A 17,031-nucleotide genomic window follows, 5' to 3' on the forward strand; every position below is an offset into this window, starting at 1 on the left:
TACAAATTTGTTCATTAGAAAGGCCCTAAAAGAATGTATGAGTCCTAGAAATTGCTTTTCTGAGTCTCTCTGGAAATTGATGTTGGTAAGTTCTATGTTGAGGTACAATAAATTTGGGTGTTTAGGATTCAGTAGGTTTGGGATGGAGAGTGAGCTATGGAACAGAAATGGGATATAGAATATTACATGTAAGTTTTAAATAGGGAGTATTTTATTTTTATTTATTTTTTAAGATTTTATTTATTTATTCATGAGAGACACAGAGAAAGAGAGGCAGAGACACAGGCAGAGACACAGGCAGAGGGAGAAGCAGGCTCCATGCCGGGAGCCCGACATGGGATCCCAGGACTGGGATCACGCCCTGAGCTGAAGGCAGATGCTGAGCCACCCAGATGTCCCTTCATTGCTGTTTTTGTTGATAACACCAGTATGATGATTCCAAGAGAAGCAACAGATTTTAGAATTACAAAGTCATAAAATCATGTTGATTTAGTGGTTCCCAAATACCGTTTCCTAGGTTGGCTATGTTAGAATCATTGAAACGTAAATATCTGGTCTTCATTCTCAGAAACTGATGCAGTAGACCTGGGCTAGAGCTGTGAAACATAAGGGTTTTATTTTTTGTTTATTTTTTGTTTAAGTCTCGTACTCACCACCTTATGGTTCTAACGTGCAACCTGGCTTAGAACCACAGCCTGATCCTTTCTTTAAGAACAGATTTTATTCAAATTCTTTTGTCTTTTGTCTGTGAAATCTTTCATTTTCTTCTTCTGTTATTTCCTTATGATGAAAAGCTTTCCAGAATAAAGCTAACTGGATCAAATAAATCATGGTTTTAAATTTTATTCCCATTTAATACTGGAAGAGATACACTACCACGCAGCACCACTATTCATGATTATGTTTTAAATATTGAACATGAAAAGATCATATCAAATCTCTCCAGTTTGCTTTGTGAGATAGGAAGAACTGTAATTTTAAATGTCTGTTTTTTAAGAATAATTTTTTAGGCAGTAGCTTCCATTGCTTAAAATCAGTTAATTTAGAAATCTAATTAGTATTATTTTAGTGGTTAGCAGAAGAGATTATTTTTTAAATTTGGGCCTGCTGCTGAGAAGAGGCATGTGAATAGTCAGTATTTCTTCTTTGGAGTAGCTTTATGATTTATGTAAAAATGATCCGTAGTCATTCTAAAATTTCCAAAGTGCAAAATTGAATCTAAAGATCACATAAAATTCTGCCCTCTAGTTCTCCAGTGTTTGAATTAAATACTTCTGCCATTCTCCGTTGGACACAGGTATATGACATTACATAAATATGATAATACTATGCATATTGAGTTTTCCCCTTGCTGTTTATTGTGTTATGGAGGTATTTCATGTTGATAAATAAATTTTTTCACATCTAGATTATTTTTAATGGCTGTTCAACTTTACACCTTTTATAAGGTCTATATAGTCTGTTTATATTTAAGTAATTTCTTAATGGGAGATACTTAGGTTTTTTTGTGTTATTTTCATTTAGTGAAATGCACTGTAGTATGTATTTTATGATCACAACTGTAAAATAGCCAAGTGTGTAGCAAAAGTAAAGAAAGAAAATATACCAAGATTAGAATTCTGTTTGGTGAAATTATGTGGATTTTTTCCCTGTTGTTTTACAAAGTGCTTAGATTTTCCAAGAAAAGTATTATTTTTAAAGTTATGTTTTAATGATGAGTAGGCAAATGTCTACATAATAATTGAGTCTAAAATTAGAACAGAATTAAGAATCAATAACCAAAGTGAGATTGCTAAATCAAATAAAGCAGTTATCCATATTGAACCAAATACATTCATCTGTTGTTTGAACATGAGCTGAGGACAGAAATGTCTACATCTGTGCTCTGTTCACAAGCTGTTTCTTGCCTAATCCCTTTTTGTATGAAGCAAATTCATTTGAAACTCATGATAATGTTGTCAGATTAGGAGGCAGACATCTTCTGCAACTCTCACCAATCTTTTTGATGGAGCTTAAACTCCACTGTAATTCCTTGGAAATACATTACAGTCTGCCTACATTGGCTATTAATTAAGAAGGTATAAAATAACATTTACAGGTTTCCTCTGCTATCCAAAAATAGAGTTCTGTGAAATCTTTCATTAGCTGAAATGGCATAAAGTGGAGAAACAATTGCCATTTGGTAAAAGTGAAAATCCTCCTTGGATTCCATTCAGTTAGCAAAAGCAGGTAAAAAGCCGAGTAGCATAAAGGGAACTTTCAAATAGCTGGGGAAATTTCTATTTCTGTTTAATTCCCTCTCCTGTTCCTAACCAGTATCTTTAATAATAATAATAATAATAATGATAATAATAATAATAATACCACCTTGGTGTGTTTTTGTGATTATTTTGGTCATCATAGTAAAATTTTGATCTTGCGGGGGATCCCTGGGTGGCACAGCGGTTTAGCGCCTGCCTTTGACCCAGGGCACAATCCTGGAGACCCGGGATCAAGTCCCACGTTGGGCTCCCGGTGCATGGAGCCTGCTTCTCCCTCTGCCTATGTCTCTGCCTCTCTCTCTCTCTCTCTCTCTCTCTCTCTCTCTCTCTGTGTGTGTGTGTGACTATCATAAATTAAAAAAAATTTAAAATTAAAATTAAAAAAAAATTTTTGATCTTGCTTACATGGTGGGTGTGGGGGAAGACGGGAATGTTAATACATGACCAAAGGAATCTGCATTCATTACATAAGAATTTCAAACATATAAAAATAATAATATAGAAAACCTAATACTTATTTTGCAGATGTTCGGTTACTGCTTAATAATGATAATCTTCTCAGGGAAGGAGCAGCTCAGTAAGTATTACATATTATATTAACTAAGTGACATAATGAGAAAAAATGTTTTAAAGGTGTTTTTTAAGCAATAATCCCTGAAATAGATATTCACACATCAACTTTAAATATATATGTATATCATATGTATGTACATAGAGGAAAATATTTTTGTTGAGGTTTAAATATATATGTGCATTATATGTGTGTAATCACTCAAAAGAGAAATACTTATGATCACAGAGGGACATAGGGACACAATTATAACCTGAAATTATCTATTGAATATTTGGCAGTGATTTATAAACTCAGTACAACATTTTGGCATTGCAGGGTTGGATAAAATTATCTGGAAACTTTGATTTTTGAAATTGTGATTGCTTTTTAATGCAGGTTTTACTTTTTGTTCTGTGTTTGACCCTAATAGATTTTTTAGGATTAGGAGTTCATTTTATTCATTCATCAATACCTAATATAGTACCTGACATATATTAAATAAATAAATATTTACTGGATTTGTGAGTGATCCAAAAAAATAGGCAGTCCTCATACGTCTTTGGACCAGTGACCACAATCAGGACTTGCCACAACTGTCGTAGGATTTCGGAGAAATAATTAATTCTCTATTCCCACCTCCAAAAGTAAGGTGGGGACTCCTATGTTAGGCTAACCAATTCCATTACTCATTGGAGATTTTTAGGTACCTTGCAGAGTGTTTAGTATCTATCTGGGCACCTTTTCTCACCCTAGTATTCTACCAAATATATGAATTCTTGAACCAGGGGAAATTTGTTCTTATTCTGTTTTTATAATGTTTAAAGGCTTTATCAAATCTGTCCTTTATAGTTAACCCTAATGAAGTTAGAGGTTCAACAGACCTCTAGGCATATCTCATTTTGCTTCTGATTTAAATTCCTATTATCTTTTAATAGCAACTTTTATTTATAGATCTCTTTGTTTTTTAATTCCAATATAATTAACATATAGTATTATATTAATTTCAGGTGTACAATATAGTGATTCAGCGATTTATACATTACTCAGTGCTCATCACAATAAGTGTATGCTTAATCCTCTTTACCTGTTTCACCCTATTTATTATTTTTATTGGGAGAAAATGTACATAATATAAAATTTAACCATTTTAAGAATACACATCTTTGGCATTAAGTCATTCACATTGTGTAACTATCACCACCATCCATCTCCAGAACTTTTTTTATTTTCCCAAACTAAAACTCCATATCCATTAAGCAATAATTTCTTATTCTCCCCTTCCCTCTGCCCCTGGCAACTACCATTCTGTTTTTTGTCTCTATGAATTTGACCTCACTAGGTGTTGCATAGAAGTGGAATCATACGTTATTTGTCATTTTGTGACTGGTTTATTCTACTAAGCATAGTGTCTTTTGTGTTCATTCATGTTGTGGCATGTGTCCGAATTTTTTTCCTTTTTAATACTGAGTATATATGTATCACATTTTGTTTATTCATCTGTCAGTGGACATTTGGGGTGCTTCCACTCCTGTTAATTATTAAAGTGCTGTATAGAAATCAATTTACTCTATATCTTTGACTTTAATGATAAGCTTCTAAGTGAATGGCTACTTATTCCTAAGTTCTTTAAACTTTATTTACATAATTTGTGTATTTGGGACACCTGGGTGGCTCCGGTTGAGCATCTACCTTTGGCTCAGGGCGTGATTCCAGGATCTGGGATCCAGTCCTATGTCAGGCTCCCTGCAAGGAGCCTGCTTCTCCTTCTGCCTATGCCTCTGCTTCTCTCTCTCTCTCTCTCTCTCTCTCTCTCTCTCTCTCTCTCTCTCTCTCATTCTGTGTCTCTCATGAATAAATTTTAAAAAATTATTTGTATATTCAAGTAAAATTAATTTTCCTTATAATAGCATATGGCATGTTGAGAAAATCTTACAGAAGTAAAGAAGATGTAGAGCATTTATAACTTCTAACACCAGTGCTTTCAGAGTACTTTTCCTCCGAGTTCTCTGTGGTAAATAAATGTATGGATTGCTTCATGTAGATGCAAGAATTAGTGCTTTTGGGGGAGGGGGTATTTTGTTTTTACTCAAGAAAATGAGAAACTTGACTTGTTGAAAGAATAAGAACTTTTCCTCAAAATTTAATGAAGGTCAAAGAAATATTCATAATTATTTAATGGTATGAAATAGCCATATAATTGACTCAAAAATGATGAAAGTATTGAAATTTTATTTGTCCAAAGAAGTACTTATCTGATGATGGTTTTTACATTTAAATTAAATTGGATTTGTTGTAAAAAAGAATCAGAATGTGAGCACATTTTTCTTTTATTATAAAACACTTTATGGGGACAATTGTCCATATTTCAGGAGGTATATACATTAAAATGCCTGAAACTCTGATATTCTAAGGAAATGAATCTGAAGAAATCAGTAGGTAATGATAAAACAAGATGTTTATTGTATGATACCAAAAAACCCCCACCAAAATTTTAAGTAGAAAGCTCAAACTGTCTTGCATGTAGTTATACTATCAGTAAGTGATTGCTAACCAGATGAACACTTAGAGAAAATACTAATTTTTTTGTTGACTTTAGTAGTATTCTTTCCAAATTTCTCAAAACTATTCATTTGAATTCATTTTGTAAACATCTGAGGGTATCTGTGATTGACTTTAGAACTATGTTATTCTGGTTCACAGTATCCTCTCCATGAAATAATTTTCAGGCAAAAATAGTATCATACTCACTGTTCACTAGACTTGGTTCTGAATTACTTTTAAAATATCTCCAAATCTGGTTTCACCCTCTAAAGAAGATTCATTGCCTATAATTGAGGCTGTCCAAAACCCCATAACGCTAGTTTGCAAAGTGTGTTGAAAACATTTAGAATGTGTCCTAGTGGCAGTTTCACCAGAGTAAGTGCATTGCCATAGTCTCATTTCTTAAGTTGTGATCTTGGATATTGAATTTCTTTTGTACAGGTACTTCTCTTTCTTACATATATGTAATTCTTTCTTTGTTTCTTTCTATTTTTCCCTGTGCTTTAGCTTTTTAAATCTTATTTTCCCCCTCTTCCTATCTTTCTATAAGGGGGAAAAAACATGGGTATTATTCTTAAGAGTGGTTTTATTTTATTATTTTTTTAAAGATTTTTTCATTATTTATTCATGAAAGACACAGAAAGAGAGGCAGAGACATAGGCGGAGATAGAAGCAGACTCCCTGCGGGGAGCATAATGCAGGACTCGATCCCAGTACCTGGGGATCACGACCAGAACCAAAAGGGAGATGCTCAACCACTGAGCCAGCCACCCAGGTGCCCCTTAAGAGTGGTTTTAATGGGATATAAAGGCACAAATTAGGTATGTTTCATAGTATGTAAGAGTAGACATACTAAAGAGTCGGTATTCTCAAGTCTTCTAAATACCCAGAAAGAGCCTTTTATTCAACTGACATGTGATTGCCAGACTTCACTGTGATGATAAAATAAGCCTCTTAGGGATTTTCTAGTGGGGAGTTAGATATGTTCGGTATCAGGCCAAATGAAATAAAGTATTATTATAATACAGACATATCAAAGGCCTTTGGAGCCCAAAGGGAGAAATTCTTAATTTCTATTTAGAAGTGGTTTTGAGCTGAATTTAAATGATGAACAGGGTTTGAATAGTAAATAGGGAAATAATATGGCTAAACTGAGGGAGACACCTGGTGAAAAGTATAGTTTGTGACTGTTGCATGACTAATAGTAATAAGTGTAAAAATCTAAATACAGGAGCAGGTATTTAGAAGTGGATGATTGGGCCATAGAACTGTAAAGGGCAGAGAAATCACTGTTTTCATTGTGTCTAGTGAGAGGGCTGAACACCTAGTTATTTGCATGGGTGGGGGGATGGGTGAGTAGATGATGAGTAGGTGGATAGAGTAAATTTCTGAATTGAAGGGACTTTAGAAGTCAGCTAATCCAAAGCCCTCTTTTTATAGGTAAGGTAAGTGGGCCACATGCTAGCTGATAATGGGGTTTGGACAAAACCTAGGTATTTTATATTCTCACTGCTAGGTTAGTGAGTATCTTTTCCATTGTACCATGTAACTATTACCTATTTAACGTGCTTTGAGCATTTAATATAACATTTTACCTATTTTCATACTCATTGTCACTTTTCAGATTTCCTGTTCTTCCCTCATTCCCAAGTGATAGATCGATGAGGTTTGATATTCTGGGTAGTAAAAGGCCTAGGACCAAATTACTATCTACATTTATTATTTACATATATCTTTGACTGGAAAATGAATCCTACTTTCTCAATGATCTAGAATACTATTTTTATTTTTAATCTCAAAGTACTTTTTACATTTGTTAGTCTGCTGTTAATTTATCAGTAATGGCTTTGCTTATCCGAACATCCCTTTGTAGAGGATACTCAGTAGCTAATAACCTGAAAATTCAGTGGATGTCTTGCTATCCAGAAAATCTTCCAAGTAGATTAGGTTGACAGATGTATTTCTAAATTTTAAAATACTCAATATCTTTTCTGTTAAGTGGAGAAAAAAATACCCAGGTTTTAGATTTAATAAAAATGTAATACGGTCCTTACATATTTTTCAGATAATTTTCTGTACTATGAGAATCTTTCCTATAAGTGTATTACATAATTAGGTAATGTAGTATTACCTTATAGTATATTACCATATATTATATGAAAGTAGAGAGAGAATTTATTGTTGAATCCATTTTGTCACCGTTTCTTAGTTCAGACTCTTCAGCAGTTCTAACATGGACATTTGCCTAATAACCACCTAACTGCTTTTTTTTTGGCTCTAGTTGCTCCACTGTCCACTTGTCATACACACTGCAGCCAAATTAATCTTCTTTAAAGGTACTTAGGTTCTTCTTTCTCAGAAAGCTTCAGTGATTCTGTTTTGCCTCCCAAATGAAATAATAATTCTATCAGTCAGGGCTTTTCACTTTAATTTAGTAAATACAATTGAGCACGTGCTATGTGTCGGGCATTGAGCTTGGTGCTTTCTATGATGTGGATCTAACCTGTCTTCCCATGTGTTTAGTTTATCCTGGTCCCTCTAATTGAAATATTCTTTTCTTCCCATCCCTTCAGTTTTTGCCTACTCATCATTTCAAGGCCATTTCTCAGTGTCAAATTTCTAATGAAGTCACCTCTAAAACTCTTCTTACATATATCTTTTACATATATCTTTACATATAGCCTTGCCTCAGTGGAATATAATTTTTAAAAATGTATATTTTCCTTGATGCTTTCTTTATTGCTCATTGTCTTACAATACTTTCTACTTTGTGTTATGATTGTGCTTATCTGTTATCTCTCCTACCCAACTGTAAGTCCTCTGATCATAGGATCTGTCGGATTGCTCTTCTATCTCTCATAATAACTACTCTGTTTCCTGGTGTGTTGTATGCTAAATACATACTCAAATAATTAGATATGTATCTTGTTAGATGGCTAACTTTTTACTTTCAAGGTATTGAGTGAAAAGACAAACTATATTTACTGTTTTAATTTTCTTTTGCTCAACATTGAAGGCTGCATATCATTCGTCAGTTTTAAAAATAGCCATATCTATATAATATTTATAGTTAATAAGAGATCTGTAATGGAGAGTCGTAATATTTAACTTGCCATGTGTAATGCAGGAGATTTATTGACAAGTGAATTGTTCGTACTATTTTAAGAGTGTTGAGTTTTGTAACTTTAAATAATTGGCCTTTCTCTTTTATAGTGCCTTTGCACAGTATAACTTGGACCAGTTTACTCCAGTAAAAATTGAAGGTTATGAAGATCAGGTATGTTTCATATAAACACGGGATCTGACTTTTCTGTGTTGCATTTATAATGGTTAATATATTCTGCAAGAACTATGAGGTGGTATGTTTAAAGATAAAGTGTTCGTTTTAATGATAGCCGCTTATGGACAAAATAATTGAAAATTTGGGGTTTTTTTGTAGAGACCAATAATACTGTTAGCAGAAAGTCCCTTTTAGAAGTATTCAAATGTAATTCTTTTAAGAGTTTAGAAAATAATTGCTTTAAATCTACTTTCTTGTTTTTTATAGGAAAAAATCAATCCTATATTAATCCAAAATCTAGAATATATATTAGTAAGATTTATATCATATTTTGGTTGCTCTGGAATTCTACAGTTCTTCATGTGAGTAACTTAGCATTTAGTAATTATTAAATCTTTTCTTTCCAAAGTGAAAGTTAGAATTGCTAAGTTAAGAAAAGCCACCAAAGATCACTAGTTTTGTTTTTTTCCTGGTTTAGAGATACTAATAATCAAACAGTGATTGTGCAAAGCACAACTTTCATAAAACAATATGAAGAAGGAACTGGTAGGTAGAACATGAAAGAATTTTAACAATTCTTAATGACCAGTTATGTCAAAGCTTGCATTTGGCATTATTCATTATATAATATGTAGTCTTGTATTTACAGGGGGAAAAGAGAGCCTAGACAGATGACTCGTAACTGCAGAGAAAACAAGCTTACATATATAGACATGCTTGTGTGTATGTATACACACACCTACACGTATAAAACTATATAGTGTTTCATTTTATTAATCTCATAAATTTACTTTTCTTGGGAGATTTTTTTTGTCTTTAATTGTAAACAAAGCTGTATTGTAAATCTTTGTACCTCTGAGCACCGTATTGACCATTATTTTCTTAAAATACATTCCTAAAAGAATATTTGCTGGGTTCAGGGAATGTATTTTTTTTAAATGTTGGATAACTCCCAAACTCATTTATGAACCTGGCATAATATTAGTACTTAAACCTAATAAAGATAAAACAAAAAGCAAACTGTAATCTCACTTATGACCATAGACTTAAAAACTTTAGATATTAACAGATGGAATTCTGGAATATATCAAAAGAATGACAAATCGAGACTAAATAGATTTTATTATAGGAATGCATGAGTAGTTCCATGTAAGGCAATATATTGATCTTATCTATTAACCAACAAAGAGAAAACCTTATCATGCATCAATAGTGTAATCAAGCAGCTAGTCCTCATTACAAAATTCCTAAGTAAACCTAGGGATAGAAGAAGGAAGACCTCTTAAGTAGACTATAAATCACAGTAAAGTCACAGTAAATATCATAGACTACAAACAAACACTAAAATAATTATAGTTAAAATAGAAAATTTGCCAAGATTGTCCTCTTATTATTATCTAACATAATGGAGGTATAGCAAATAAGACAAGAGAATGAGAACTTTTAAAGCTTTAGAAAAGAAAACTCTTCGTAACAGCATTTATATAAGAATGCTAACCAAAAGAAACTAGTAGACTTAAAACAGTTTTGTGAGATGGCTGAATTTAAGGTAAGTATTCAAAACTCATTAGATGTCCTCCATTGCACCAAATAAGTACTTTACGCTAGAAATGGTTGGAGGGGTAGGAATTCCATTTTAATTGGTTAAACTATGCATCAACCTAGGAATTACCTGAACAAGAAAGGCAAAGGATTGTGAAGAGAAGGATGATTGTCTTCTTAAAACATAAAACAGGATATGAACAATGGAAAGGCAATGCCACATTCCATTCTGAAAATAGGAAGTTAAATTATTAAAAAATTAAAATATGAATTTAATGCAATTTGATTAGAATCCTAATAGTTTTCTTAATTGGTCAAAACGTTCATGAAGTTTGGGCAGTCTGGGTGGCTCAGCAGTTTAGCACCACCTTCAGCCCAGGGTGAGATTGAGTCCCATGTCGGGCTCCTTGCATGGAGCCTGCTTCTTCCTCTGCCTGGGTCTCTGCCTCTCTCTTTCTCATGAATAAATAAATAAAATATATTTTTAAGAATGTTCATGAAGTTTATGCAAAAAAATTCCTGCTTGAAAAAAAAAAATGTAAGAACAAAAAGAATGGGTAAGAAAGAATTCCTTAACTAGATAGCTAGAAGATGCTTTACAACCAATTTAAAGTCAAATCAGGATGGTATTGTATAAAGTACACAAATAGATCTGTGCTGCAGCATATAGAACCAGAATTTAGTCCCAAATATATGTAAATTTTTATGTGTGACAAGATTATAATTTAGATACACAAATAATAAAAGATTGGCATAACTGGTTTCTGTTAAGATTAAATTGAACCTCTATCTCATACAATATACAGAAATAAATTTCAGGAGGATTAAAATTTGTAAAACGACTTAAAGTTTAAGAGGAAAGAGTCTACATGAGACAATATTAGGACAGGGAGACTATCTTAAATAAGCCTGGAAACCCAGAAACTATAAGAGAAAAGATGGACATTTTGCTACATAATAGTTAACCATAAAATGAAAAAGATACCTTAAACAAAATACTTATAAATTAATATGAAAACAAAAAATCTCAGATGAAAAATATTAAAGAATATTTGCTCACAGAAGAGCAAATGGCCCATACACAAAGCAATATTTAGATCAGTCTGTAGTGAGAGAAATATAACTAAAGTAATGAGATATTTTATACCCATCAGATTGAAAAAAAGAATCATATGCCTATTGATTGTAATATGAAGGGAAGCATATCTTATACACTGTTCATAAAAATGTGGATTGTCATAGCCATTTTTTGGAAATGTATTAAAAATTAAAAACATATAGATAGACCCTTTATCTACTGTCCCCACTACTAGGAATATATTTAAGAAAAATGGAAGCATCTAATGGAAATAAAAACATTAGCATGTTAAAATATATGTACAAAAGTACTTATTTTTTACATTTTTAAGGTACCCGTTCATCCCCCCCAAAAAGAAAACAGCCTGGAAATAAAAGAGAGGTCCATCAGTAGCAGAATGACAGAATAAATTAAGTTATATCCACATTATGAGACATTATACAGCCATTAGAAAGAATGATGAGAGGTTTACCAGCTGACTTTGAAGGATTTCTATAAGGTGTTGATATTAAAAAAAAAACAGATGCAGAAAAATATGTGTGCGTGTGCATGTTCATTCCATTCTTGTACAAATGACCCCCAAAACCCTGAATGTGTGTGTATGTATACACAGATAAGTTTTTATATATCTGTGTGGGATTATATGGCTGAAAAAAATTTAGAAGGATATATGCTGTGTGTACATGATTTTATCAGAGGGATGAGGAAGTCCTAACATAGGTAAGGAGTGAAAGATTGGGAGAGTTGCAAGGGAAGAACAAGAGGGAAATTTTATTTTATTTTATTTTATTTTATTTTATTTTATTTTATTTTATTATTTTATTTTATTATTTTATTTTATTTGTTTGTTTGTTTGTTTATTTATTTATTTATTTATTTATTTATTTATTTATTTATTATAGTCACAGAGAGAGAGAGGAGAGAGAGAGGAGAGAGGCAGAGACACAGGCAGAGGGAGAAGCAGGCTCCATGCACCGGAAGCCTGATGTGGGATTCGATCCCCGGTCTCCAGGATCGCGCCCTGGGCCAAAGGCAGGCGCCAAACCGCTGCGCCACCCAGGGATCCCAAGAGGGAAATTTTAAAATAAAGCGCAAAGTATCAAGTTTATGCATGTACAACTTAAATGTACATAAAGAAGTAAGTTACATGTTTAAAAATTTGGAAGTCAGTTGAAGACATCTGTCAGTGAATAGATTATAGAAACAAGCAGACACTTCACAGAAGATGGAAAGTATGGGCTTAGGAACAATATAGGACACACTGAAGAGTATTGTCTTTGGATTAAAGCTATTCTTGTAGCCATTCTCATTGAAAGTTACTACCAGTTCCTTAGTTTTGAGAACTGGAAACTGATAACAGAAATAGTAAACTGTTTATAGTTTTAAAACAAAACAACAAAAAAACTCCAGCAACATATTAGAAGATGCGTTCTTTTCATCAGGTAGCCAGAAGTTATAGTGGGAGAAAATTAGATCCACTGATCTAAGCTAAGTAACAATAGCCTCATTTGAATTATTATAGTTGTGCCATATAGTTAAGACAATTTCTTAGAGTAGAATTATTTTACAATGTTAAGGGCAAAATTTAAATGAATGTATATTAATATATGTCAGTACTTAAATGCTATTTTAAATACTTTTTTTTTTTTTTCAAAATTCATCACATCATTGAAGGTATTGATAACAGAACATGGCGACTTGGGAAATGGAAAGTTTTTGGATCCCAAAAACAGAATCTGTTTCAAATTTGATCACTTAAGAAAGGAAGCAACTGATCCAAGACCATATGAAGCAGAAAATGCAGTTGAATCATGGAGAACTTCAGTAGAAACTGCTCTGCGAGCCTATGTAAAAGAACATTATCCAAATGGGGTCTGCACTGTAAGTCATCAATATGCATATTTTTCTTTTGTCTTATGTAAATATGACTGTTTTTATGATTTCTTGAAAGCTGTAATTTACAGAACTGACATTTTATAACTCATCATTTTTTTCTTTTTTCTTGTTTTATTTCTAAGAATGTTTTTTTCAAAAAACTCTAAATAGTAAATATATTATGATTGCACAAAATGGGAAAATGGTTGTACCTTGAATTAAATCCAAGTAGGAATTGTCATATATTGATTACAGCATAATACTATAAGATTCTTTAATCTCATGTCCATAACTCATCTCAGTAAGCTTAGATCAAGGGACGCCTGGGTGGCTCAGCGGTTTAGCGCCTGCCTTCATCCCATGGCATGATCCTGGAGTCCCGGGATCGAGTCCCACATCGGGCTCCCTGCATGAAGCCTGCTTCTCCCTCTGCCTGTGTGTCTGTCTCTCTCTGTGTCTCGAATGAGTGAATGAATGAATGAATGAAGGAATGAATCTTAAAAAAAAAAAGCTTCCTTTCATTAAGTTACAAGATCTTAGAGCAAATTAAATTATTTGGAAGTGGAATCCTGTCCTTGCCAGTTTTATAATAACCAAGTCTCTTTTTTAATGTGATTCTTTCATAGGTTTAATCTATTTTTATATTTTCAGGATGAAATACGGTAGAAATTAGGAGTGCTTTTCTTTTCCTTTTTTTCATAAGATTGTACCCACACAGGCTTTTCAGCCCTACCTCCACCCTCCAGTTTGTTTGTGTTTCTGTGATCTTCTCCATAGCCACAGTGATCTTTTGAAATAACCGATCACATCATGAAAGTCCCATGCTGGAAATCATTCAAAGATTTTTCCATTACGTTTAGGATAGAGTCCAGGCTTCTGAACATGGCTTTCACAGCCTTCTGGATCTGACCTCTGTCTGCCTACCTCTAGAACCGCAGTTACCGTATATGCTGGTTTAATAGTTGCTGTCCCAACATAATATTACTGTTAGCATCTCAGTTTTCTGGTTAGGACAAAATTTCATAAAATCTCCTTAAGTATCTAGCTCTCAGTAATTATTTGAGGAAAAATTGCTGCATAAACTCAAGTACTTTACAAATTCCTTGAATTATAACCTTGTTGATTAGGATTATTTTGGAAGAATAACTCAAGAATAAATAGGTTGTATTAGAGAGTCCTTATTTGTTGGATTTGGAGGATTGAAAGATACAAATGATCTATCACTTATAAAGCAGTAAACAAGAGGTGAAATAACATCATCATACCAACACAGGCATTCTCTTAATGACCTTTCTCAGTTATAAGTAAATTAATTTTCTCACCTCTGTCCCAGCACTTTGTTAAATGACTAAAGAAATGACAGCCCCTAAAATTGTGAAGGAAACAAAGATGATAATCACAATGTGGGTCCAGTTTTTGTTTGTGTGGAAAGAACCAGATTAGTATCTATGTGTTTAAAATAAACTGTCTCATTTTTCTTTTATATGTTCCTACCAAAGTGCCATACAATTTTTTTTTTTACAGATGTTTAAAGTTGAATATTCTATGGTCCTGAATTCACCCTTTTTATTTTCTTTGCCATTAAAGGTATATGGTAAAAAAATAGATGGACAGCAAACCATTATTGCATGCATAGAGAGCCATCAGTTCCAAGCAAAAAACTTTTGGTAAGTTAAAATTGTGTGCTTCTGGAGAACTTTGACATTCATATCCTTTGTAGTCCTTGCTTTATTGGTTGGACCTATATACCTTTGTGTATAATTGACTAAATGCAACCTAAACATAAAACTTCAGCCTTTTGACATGAGAAAGATATTTGCTCCACAATCAGCATAAGTATTTAAAGGTAGCAGTAAGGGGCTCCTGGGTGGCTCAGTTGATCATCTGACTCTTGATTTTGGCTCAAGTCGTGATCTCAGGGTTGTGGGATTGAGCACCACATTGGGCTCTGTGTTCAGCGCAGAGTCTACTTGTCCCTCTCCCTCTGCTCCTCCTCTCTCTCAAATACATACATACCTACATACATAAAATCTTCCGAAAAATAAACAAAGGTAGTGGTAAATCCATTGACACTCAGCGAATGAGAGCGTGGGATTGCATCGAGTGTTTTTAGAGACTTGCAAGCAGCATCCTAAGGGAACATTTGTGCCTGCGAGCAGACCAGTTGGCAGGCCCATATGCTGATTCTGAGAAGAGATTGTTCTTGAATGAGACTTATATGGGAGAGGAGGACAGAGGTATTATGAAGGAAAGAACGATGATTTTTCTGGTAAGCTTTGGGGCTTCTGAAGTAGATGTTTTCATGTTGATTGCTTTGTGCTTGGTTGCCAATTTAACGAAGTAATGGCATGTTTTATACAGTGAGGCAGATTACAATCATAATTTCATTTTAATTTTTTAATCAAATTCGTTGATTATTCCTTATAAAAGTCCACAGTCAGTGGGTAGCCCGGGTGGCTCAGCGATTTAGCACCGCCTTCAGCCCAGGGCGTGATCCTGGAGACCTGGGATTGAGTCCCGCATGAGGCTCCCTGTGTGGAGCATGCTTCTCCCTCTGCCTATGTCTCTGCCTCTCTCTCTCTCTCTCTCTCTCTCTCTCTATCTATCTATCTATCTATCTATCTATCTATCTATCTCTCTGTGTCTCTTGGGAATAAATAAATAAAATCTTTAAAAAAAAAAAAAAGTCCAGTCACCCAAAGCACTGACTTTCCCTATTTTTTTTGGACCTTTGACAAGTTGTTGAGCCTTTCTATTTTTAGACAAGATGATTTCTGAGACATCTTTATAAAATTCTGAGGCTCTACAAGACTTTATAAATTCAGAATTCAATGAAATCTTTACCTTTATCTTCCTTTTTTGTTAATACATGCTAAGATCATCAGAATAAATATAGCCATAATATTGTACTTGTTAGCCAGGTTGGTTGGTTCTGCTCTTGAGGGTAAAGTAAAAGGTATCAGTAACCCCGGTGGACTAATTTGGTTCATGGCCCAAGATTGCTTCATTATTTAACCATCCTAGAAATAAATGCAAGGCTACAAGGTTAACCAAGAACATTTGGAGGAATGCAGATCCATTATCACTGAAGGAAAATCAATTCCGTATGTAAACATACACCTTAATAACAGGCTTCTGTTCCCTAAAAATTCTGGTGTACAGTTACTTTTATGGACTTATAAGTATAGTTTCTCCATTTTAGGCATAAAAACATATAGCAGTAACCTACCAATATTGTTAAGAAATAAATCTTAACCAAATCACTATTACCTTATGCAATTTTGCCAAGATATGCATCATAAAAATCAATCTTGTTGAGATTGAACTTCTAAAGGAAAACTCTTGTTACTAAATTTTACTTTAATATATATTGGAGATGCTATAGTGAATTTACTAATCAGTTTTCAGAACTAGAACTTATTTGAGCTTTAGCATATGTAAAATGAAGATGTTTGTTCTTGAGTTCTCAATAATTTGCTTCATATATCTGAATTTTTCTCCTGTATTACCACAATGAACATTATATCATGGAAGTTAAAAAAGTGACTTCCATTTTTTAGAAAAGATAAATTCTAAATGACAAAGTGCTACACATTACATATCACAATAATCTCAGTAAAATCTAAATATTTTGCTACTAAGAAATATACTTTAGTTAACCTAAAATATAGATAGAATAAAAATCAAAAGATATTAGTCAGGGATCCCTGGGTGGCGCAGCGGTTTGGCGCCTGCCTTTGGCCCAGGGCGCAATCCTGGAGACCCGGGATCGAATCCCACGTCGGACTCCCGGTGCATGGAGCCTGCTTCTCCCTCTGCCTATGTCTCTGCCTTGTCTCTGCCTCTCTCTCTCTCTGTATGACTATCATAAATAAATAATTTAAAAAAAAAAAAGATATTA

General features: G+C 33.6%; 1 protein-coding gene across 1 annotated transcript in view; it reads left to right on the top strand.

Moving 5' to 3' along the window:
• CAPZA2 (capping actin protein of muscle Z-line subunit alpha 2) overlaps positions 1 to 17,031 on the top strand; it is a 61,125-nt gene that overhangs the window by 33,083 nt on the left and 11,011 nt on the right. Inside the window, exons 3-6 of the mRNA XM_055314628.1 lie at positions 2,787 to 2,838; positions 8,569 to 8,632; positions 12,930 to 13,136; positions 14,718 to 14,797. Of these exons, the coding sequence (XP_055170603.1) occupies positions 2,787 to 2,838; positions 8,569 to 8,632; positions 12,930 to 13,136; positions 14,718 to 14,797 (403 nt within the window). The remainder of the gene's footprint in view (positions 1 to 2,786; positions 2,839 to 8,568; positions 8,633 to 12,929; positions 13,137 to 14,717; positions 14,798 to 17,031) is intronic.

Source organism: Nyctereutes procyonoides, unplaced genomic scaffold (genome assembly GCF_905146905.1).
Source record: "Nyctereutes procyonoides isolate TBG_1078 unplaced genomic scaffold, NYPRO_anot_genome, whole genome shotgun sequence".
Classification (NCBI taxonomy): Eukaryota; Metazoa; Chordata; class Mammalia; order Carnivora; family Canidae; genus Nyctereutes; species Nyctereutes procyonoides.